At 49.4% G+C, this 9,050-nt stretch overlaps 1 protein-coding gene across 5 annotated transcripts in view; it reads right to left on the reverse strand.

The window, feature by feature from the left end:
* Positions 1-5,378, reverse strand: part of DIP2C (disco interacting protein 2 homolog C) — a 312,481-nt gene extending 307,103 nt beyond the window's left edge. For 2 of the 5 annotated variants that reach the window (XM_063148094.1, XM_063148084.1), the window contains exon 1: positions 5,200-5,376. In XM_063148094.1, the coding sequence (XP_063004164.1) occupies positions 5,200-5,284 (85 nt within the window). In that variant the 5' untranslated portion in view covers positions 5,285-5,376. Of the gene's footprint in view, positions 1-5,199 lie in introns of all 5 variants that reach the window. The other 3 variants (XM_063148077.1, XM_063148067.1, XM_063148103.1) reach the window with 3 other exon arrangements.
* Between the last annotated feature and the right edge of the window lie 3,672 nt (positions 5,379-9,050).

Genomic DNA, 9,050 nt, shown 5'->3' on the forward strand with positions numbered 1-9,050 from the left:
GTCCAAAGAGCACAGTGAAGGAAGCAAATAAAAATATTCAAAATAAAAAAAAAAGAAGAAATTCTTCAAATTCCAATGCCTTAAAATACTCATGAATGAATTGAACCTGTTTTTAAAATAATCAAGTTATTATCCCTCTCCAACTTGAGCACCATCAGAGAAACAAAATAGCTGATGAGAGGAGCTTCATCATACAAAGAAAGGGTTCTGTTGACAGTGCTCTTGATTTCATCATAATTTCCATGATATCCAGTATATTTTTTAAAGCCCTAGTCTTCAACATAAATTATATGAAAATTCCAGCTTTATGTATTTTGAGTAAATTAGTCCTCTCTCCACCAGAAAAAAATAACTGAAAACACGAGCCAACTGCATCCTAACAGCTCAAAAAACAACAAGAAGTAAATGTGAGTGTTGAATTTCTTAGTTCATTTCTCACCTAAGCTCAGACACACTGTCATTACTCAGGTGATACTCACTTTCCAAGCAGAGCAGTATCTCTCAAGGAGTGAATTAAAAGGATGACTCTGCGTCCCAAGTCACAGAGGTGTGCTAGTTATTGAAATTTTCACACTTTAAAACCTCTCTGTGAGTGAAGTCAGCTGGCAGATGTTGGGGAGAAATAATAACAAGTGAAGCTAACTACACATCTCTGGTCTCAACACAGCAACTACAGGCAGACAACAAAAGACATAACTTATACCTAATAAAATAATAAACTTGGCCAGAAAGTGACTCAATCAACCCAAGCAATATTACCAAATATAATTGAGCCAGTCAATACAGTGAAAGTAGAGGACCAAATTAATTAGGTGACTGCAAGTCCAGTGCCTTTGGGAATAAGTAATCACTTATTAAAGATCTGCTGAGACTTTTTTTGAAAGTGCTCTTTGGAGAAAACCTGAGACTTTCAAAAAGAGAAACCTGCTATGCTTTACATGTTTAAAATGGAAGAGGACTGGAAGTATATTATGGAATATAGGGAGAATAGTTTCTGAACAGGATGGTTTTCAAATTTTCCATGTGGTGTCTGTGGTTCTTTAAGTTTCTGCTATGTTACCTGACACTTGGATAAAATACTGGAAGAAATATAGAGCATCTTTGGCCAATAAATTTTGGTTCATGAAATAACTGGAAGGGCAATTTAACCTTGTATACCCTGCAATTAAGGGCAAAATGAGAAAAGGGGGAGGGGGCATTTCTTAAATTCTTAAGTGTTTTTAAGAATGAAGGTGTTGTAAAATTACTTTTTTGGTTTTGTTTTTCTTTTTTTTTTTTTTAATAAGACAGCACATTTCAGGACTCCTGGTTTTATTTAATCAGTTCTTCAGTTAACAACCCCCAAGCTATTCTAAAAAACAGGATGATTCATCTATTTCCACCCAGTACAATTTTATACATCGTTAGAAAACTAAAACCTCATAAAATCCTAAGCAGCCCCGAAGTACAGCTACTGCAGAGTGACATGTTGATTGCATCAGCCTAGAAGGGCCACTTCTGAGCAGTGCAAGCTTTAGCAGCTCAGGGAAACTACCAGAGTGCCAGAGGACGTGTACATAACATACAGCACCAAGCATGTTCACTCAAACACAGCCTAACAAATGTCTCTAGAACATCTGGAATCAAGGATGATTCCACAACTTCCAACATTTAAAAAATTTAAAGCGCTGTTGAGCCACTGTGTCCTGAGAAACACAGAAGCAACATCCCCTTCCCAAAATGCAGTGAAAACACCAACAAGGAGTGTGCTGCTGGCGCCTGAGGCTGGGTGTAACACTGCATGACACCACATCACTGTGAACATGGCTCTCAGAGTGCCAGGCTCCTCCTGTGGGGCAGGCAACCTGCACACAGCCACAGAGGAACCTGCTAAGCACCTCTGAGCCTGGCTGATCCCCACCTGCCAAGTCAAACTAACGAAACTAACAAAATCTAAAATGGTTATTCTCATTTGCATCCATAGTACCTTTGAAATTGCTATGTTTAAACCAAGAAAAGCCCATTCAGACCACAGCAAAGGGGTGGTGGAAGGCATGTGGCTTGCCCACAGTAACCAACAGGTTAGGCTTGTCACAGAGACAAACATCCCAGAATACCATTACATGCCTTCTGACCTTCCTCCTCCCTTTCAACAAGCAAGCAGTGCACAACAAACAAGCACTGCTAAAAAAAAAAAAAAAAAAAAAAAAAGAAGAAAAGAAAAAAAAGCACTTTGCTCTATGGTCTACAAAGCCATAACCCCACGTGCCACGTGCCCAGCAGACACTTCCTGAGGCTCTCCTGCCACATCCCTGCTGCCAGTGAGGCAACGCTGAGTGCGCAGCTGAACCAGGAACTCGGGATTTGGCTACTCGGGGTGGGGAAATGCCACGGCCAAAGTGAAACGTGCGATGAGGACTAGCAGTGATTGTTGTGATTGCAACACCTGCAGGGTGCCTGCTGTGCTAGTGGCACAGTAACCAGGTCTGGGCACAGGGACACCAGCTATTCTATGTTCAGCTTCAAGATGCACTGCGTGGGTAGGAACCCACGCTATCACACTTCCTAGAGCTAGGAAGGAGACAGCTTTAGCTCACAGCTGAGCAATAACCACGCAATAATCCTGCTGCTGCTCCTCTACAAAGCAGCAGCCCTCCTTCAGAAGCTGTTCCTAAAGCTGCACTGGCCATGGCAGGTTTGGCACAGAGAACAGCGTGGCTTGGGTATAGGCAGCAGCTCTAAGACCCACAGCACCCAGAAATAAAAACTCACACTCAAACAATACAATAAATACAATATTTCAGAAATGCAGCACTTGAAAAAACATTTTCCTAGCAAATCTGACTTGGGAAAGCCCTTTAAAAAGGGGCATAAATTACAGCAGTCACTCTGTTCCCAATATTATCAATGAGACCCAAACACATTAAAGCATGCAGTTGCCTATTGCCTCCAAAAGTCTCCTGCTCCACAAAGGCAGCAGAGACACCCTAACACATCATGAGCAGAACACATGTTAAAACCTCAACCACGTGAACTTTTATGCACTTGCATAAGTGTATCTCAGTGAATGAAGGCAGTGGACAGGCTCATTATGGCCAAGCAAAGCACAGACATAAGGTACTGCATGTTCAGGGTGTAAAGAAACACAGAGTTGCCTTGAAAACCATTTAACTAAGGAGTATAGCATGGCCAGAGTATGACTTCTACAGCATGATAAAACTGTACAAATTATTGATCCCACTCTCTGTAGGGACTAATTTTGGGAACAGGCCAGGAGCTGCAACATGCCTAAAGGTAGGAGCTTTAAAGTAGTAAATTATTTCATTTTCTCAGGCACTGAAGACTGTCATGCACTTGACTAAGAACACACCAACAGCAGCCTGGGGGAAGACACTGAAAATGTGATATTGCCTGTTCTTTACCTGCCTCCCAATTCCAACCAATCCTCATTTAGGCTGCCACAGTCAGAACACACGAGCCACCCCGTGTGCTGGGTGCACCACCAGTGGCACATGAAGAAAGATACTGTCAGTGGCCTAAACTCATTCCAGATCTGGCTGCAGGGAAGTTACAGCACTGCAGATACAGATGCCCAATTTCAAACCATGTCCCACTTCCTCGGAGCTTTCTTGGATTATGCTTACAGCAACAGAAACCGCACCATAAAACTGCATTACAACTTTGGTACACTACATTAGCATATTTATTGATGGTCTATGCCAGTTTGATTTCAGGTTTTTTGGAAGCATTTACTAACAGATGTTTTAATTAGTATCTCATTGGTGTGTAGACAATGATGTGACACACCAAGAAGCATTTTCTGCATAAAGCAACAACGTTACATGTACCATGATACAAACAGCTCTTCCCACCCTCACTACCACAGACGAGGGCCAATGGACTGGCAGCGCATCACAGAAAGGCAATTCTGTATTTAACTCCTCTCGCTTCAAGTTTTCAGGGTACCGACAGGGAGGGGGAGGCACAGAAATGAGAGCCACAGGCAATCTCAGTAGTTCATTCCCTTCACCCTCAAAGCGTTAAAACACAATGTCAACATCAGCTCCTCCCTGCTGATGAAACTGGCCCCAGTGCATTTTACTTTCTGGCTCGGAGCCCTTACAAACCGTTACAAAAAGACAGAAGACAGACAGACAGCTCAATATATTGACCACTTCCAATAACTAATTTGGGACACGCTGGGTCATTTGTCCCTTCTATGAATTGCTGTAGCCTCTTGGTGGTGAACGAACCCTGATTTTTGGGGGCCATTATTTAAAAAAAAATTAAAAAAAAAAAAAAAAAAGAGGGGGAAGCTAATAGCAGATTTGCGTTCCAGGAAAGAGCCAACGCTAGCATCAATGCACATGAATACTGCCCACTCTCTTCCTCCGGGAGACACCGATTACATCTGATACACTAAAACCGTCTCCACGACCCTGGTCGCTCGGTGGCCACCAGCGAGGACACTGACAGGCACCGCTCGCTGCCTGCCTGTCGCTCCTTCCCCGTGCTGGCACACATGGAAGCGGGGAGCGGGAGCCGGGCTGAGGAGCGGAGGGCGGGCTGGGGCTCCTGCTTATCCTCCCTGCCACGGCAACAGCTCGGGCTGCGTGCGCGCCTTCCCAGCCCGGGGACCGGCGGAGCATCACAACCAGCCACGCCAAGAAGCCACCACAACCTTTCAATTACACATTAAAAAAAAATCCCGCGAAAAAAAAAATATATATCGTTTCGTCTGAGTGACCTGACTAGTATTGTCCACAACGACCTTATCGGGGGTGTTTTGTTGCAGCCGACACACACACGCGCTGCGTGGACTCCGTGGGAGTCTCTCGATGCGGCCACAGCGGGGCTGGCTCGCAGGTACACGGCACGATTCCGCCAAGCCGCGTTTCCCTGGCAGGGCAGGAGCCCCCAGCAGCCATCCCCACGGATTGTTCCAGCTCCCGCACCACCGCGTGCGCGGCCGAGCCCCGCCGCCAGAGCCCCCTGCCGCCCCCGCCCGCGCCGCGGCGGAGCGCGGGGGGCTCGCAGGTAGAACAAAACCCCCGCGCCGGGGTCCCCGCCAGCGACAGGGGCCGGCAGGGAGCCCCCCGGGCGCCATCGGGCTGGGGCCGGCCCCGCAGGGCCGCAGGGCGGAGGGTGCGCGATGGGGGAGCGGGCCGGGGGTGCCGCGCCGCTGCCGCGCCGCCCGCGCCCACCCCGCCGCGCCTTTACCTTCGGAGAGCTCCAGCTCCAGCTCGGCCAGCCGGGCCCGCACCTCCAGCGGCAGGGACACGCTCTCCAGGCTGCGGTCCGCCATGCTCGCGCGGCGGGGACGGGCTCTCCCCTCCTCTGGCTGCCCGCTCTCCCCCTTTGTCCGCGGCTGGCGGGGCGCGGGAAGGCGGCGGGGCCGCGGCGGGTGGCTGAGTCCTCCCCGCGGTCTCAGCCGGGCATGCAGGGGGAGGCGGGCGGGCGGGCGGTCCGCGCGGGGGGACGGGGCGCGGAGGGAGGGAATGCGGAGGTTTCTCCTCTCCTCCCCTCTCCTCCTCCTCCTCCTTCGCCGCCTCCTTCAGCGGGGCCCCGCCATGGCTGCTCCCGCCGCCCGCCCGCGATCGCTCCGCATCGGCTCCTCGCCGCGCCCGGCCCACCCCCCGCCCGCCGCCGCCCGGCACCGCGGCGGCGGCTCCCCCTGGCCTCGCCCCGGCCCCGGCCCCGCTGTCCCCGCCCGGCTCGGGCTGGCGGCGGCGCTGGCGCTGCGGTGCCGCTGCCGCGACTGGGGCTGGCCGGGCACTGCCGCTGTCACATCCACGTGACCGCGCCGCCCCAGCGCCGCCCGCAGGGGGCGCCCCGCGCTGCTCGGGCCGCCCCGCCCGCCCCACGCGCCGGGCCCGCCGCTGCCGGGGGACCGGGGTGTGAGGGGCGTGAGGGGCCGGGGGTGTGAGGGGTGTAATGGGTGTGAGGGATGTGCGGGGTGTGAGGGCTGTAATGGGTGTGAGACGTGTTAGGGACCTGGGTGTGAGGGATCGGGGTGTGAGGGGTGTGCCGGGCTTGGGGTGTGCGGGACCGGGGTGTGAGGGAACGGGGGTGTGCGAGATGTGAAGGGTGTGCGGGGAGTGAAGGGTGTGAAGGGCCGGGAGTGTGAAAGGTGTGCCGGGCCGGGATGTGCGATATGTGCGGGGCTGGGGTGCGGGGCCGGCGGTGCGGGGGGACTCCAGGCAGGGCTGCGCTGGCTTTCTTTCACTCATGCCAGCTCCCAGGACCGGGGCTGCACGAGGCAGGCAGGGAAGGAGTGATGTGCTCGAGGCAGGCGGAGATTCGGCTCCGAAACCCTGTGCCCCCTTTTCCTTCCCCACCAGCCGAACAACTTCCAGCTTACCCCTATCTTCACTCCTATTCTCTGCGTACAGCCAATGGAGGACTGCACGGTGTCAGGTTAACAGTGGGACTCCATGATCTTAGAGGTCTTTCCCAACTGAAATTATTCTATTCTATTCTATTCCATTCCATTCCATTCCAAACAAGCCATGGCAATTCTGGTGCGTATATCACTAAACCATGGTTGGACATTGCCATGGAAGAGTAGCAATTTTAATATGATGATAAAGAACGAAGTTGACACGTGTACCGGCTGACACTGAGCCAATATCTGGGGAACACAGTAAGAAGGACTGAGGACTCTTAATTATACCACTCCAACAAAAGAAGGAATGTTTTGAAAACATTTAATAAAACTACCTTTCAAATCAACAAATGTATTCCACAAGGAGCATCTTCCTTTTTTCCCCTGTACATATTTTCTTTCTTTTTTTTTTTTGTTTGGGCTGGGGTTAATAGTTTGGCTTAGATTTGGTGGGTTGTTTTAATCTCTCATGGGAAGGAAGGAGCAAGACACCACAGCACCTGTGGTTTCAAAAATCCTTGGGAGTCCCAAAGCTAGGACAGGTCTTGTGGGACACAATGTCAGGACAAAGGAAAAATCATAATCCTCCCCAGGTGAGCCTTGACTTACCAGCTTACTGTTCTAGTCAGGGACAGAAAAGGATGTAGGAGTTTCCTGAAAAGATAGAGCTTAGGCTGCAACTATACTAAACAAAATAGTATTTTATTACATTGTGGAAGGAAACCAAATAATGTCATGTCACAGCTGTGCTGCACAGGCACTAGCACTGGAGTGATTCCTGCAGCGTGTGCAGGGCTGGTGGTTTCTCGTGCTCACACCCAACCCTGGCCCATGCCAGCATCACTCCAGCCAGACCAGCAGCAGAACAGGTTGGGAGACTTTGGTGAGTTTGCCTGCTGTAAACAAGGCTTGAGCACACACAGTGTCCCTTAATTTCCTGGTGCTGCTGTTTGTTTTATTGTCATATATGTTGTTTTCTGGTAACCTCTGGTGGGTTTCTCTTCAATGCAGTGAGGAGGAAACCCAGGTGGTCAGGCTCCTTTGGGAAGGGCCATTGCTTTCAGCAGCATGGTGACACACATTATTTAGGGCCATACAAATGCCTCTCCTCCAGCACTGTGCTGGCCAGGAGTAAGAATTTTTATCTTTAGTTCAACACTGCATGTTTCAAATACAGACATCCAAAAAAATATCCAGGTCTTTCTTGTTCATTACATCCAGATCTAAACAAAGAAAAGCAATTAAACCCAAATATGCTCCAGGGTTCCTACCTGAGAATCTGAGTTTTGTTTGTTTATTGTGTGCAGTGGGATGAAATAGGCTGAAAGAATCAGCCTTCTGCAGGAGTGGCTTTTTCACGTGTGATGGAGACAGCCAGCAGGGAGGCAAGGGAAGGCTTTGTGGTGCTCCAGCTGCCTTCACCAGTGTGCATCCCTGAGTTGCAACTTTACTTCCCCAGTAAAGCTGATACAATATGATTATTTAACTTGTTCCCTGATCATTACAGACTCTGTACTGCCGCTGTTTACACCACTTTCCAAATTTTTCCTTTCAGTCAGTTGTACAAAGGGACCTAAAGAGAAGTGGTTGAACACTCACATTGTGACTGAATTTTCTTGGCTCTTCCATGACAAGCCCAGGGTTCCAGCTGTTGGGTGCTTTGAAAGGAAGAGTGATCACTTGGGCTTGGATGTCACCCAGCAGAAGTGGAAATGGCTGAATTCAGCAAACACTCATTCAGGATGATGTCCTTGGTCTTGGCTCCTGTGGAGAGCCTTTGGGGTCTGCAGGGCCCCCCGGGCAGGCAGGGCCATCCCATCACCTGGGGCTGCTGCAGGCAGAGGTGAGAGCTGTGGGAACCCTGATGTGGGGCTTTGACAGCTCCAGCATGGGGACATGTATGGGGCCATGGCAGCCTCCTCTGGAAACCTCACTGATTCCCCTTGGGCTGTCTCTAGAGGAGACATTTCTTATTTATGCAAAGTGTCAGAGCCCAGACTCCAGGAAGGAAATCTCAAGCATATAAACTTGCACAATAGTTTTGATGAAACACTGAAATTGCAATGAAAAAGAAGCAAGTCAGGACTTTTGACTTGCTGGTCTTTATTCATAGATCCTTTTAGGTATATAGGCAAGAGGTTGTGACTTGGGAAAGTTCCAGACTCCAAGAAGAGCAGGATACTATTTGTATTTTGGATGCACTGATTAATTAGGTCAGAAAGAAGTGTATTTTTACTTAAGAGTACATGTGTAGCAGCCAAATCCTACTGGTGACTGTGGATCACCTTATGGTATTGGTACCTGAGTGAAACCTCTCAAGGACCACACAGAATTCACTTGCTTAGGTAAAAATCTTTTTCCCAGCTCTCTCACAGCAGAAGATGTATCCACATTTGCAGAGATTTAGCCCAAGGCCAGGTCTATGCCAGAAAACATTCACAGTATATCAGTGTGTCAGTATATCTCAACTTTAGGAAAAGGACAAGGCACTAAAAATATTTAGGGAAAGGAAAAAGCTCTTGTGTAGAGACACTGTTAACTTAAAGCACCTAAAATATGTGTGTGTGTCCTGCACACCCTAGCAAAAGCAAGAGGACTGTGTCTGTGAATGAGCAGGTCAGCTCCTCTTCTGTCTGGGAGAGGAGGGAGTGGAGATTTGGCCAATGTAGCAAAAAAAAGTCAAAAG

Source organism: Melospiza melodia, chromosome 1 (assembly GCF_035770615.1).
Source record: "Melospiza melodia melodia isolate bMelMel2 chromosome 1, bMelMel2.pri, whole genome shotgun sequence".
NCBI lineage: Eukaryota > Metazoa > Chordata > Aves > Passeriformes > Passerellidae > Melospiza > Melospiza melodia.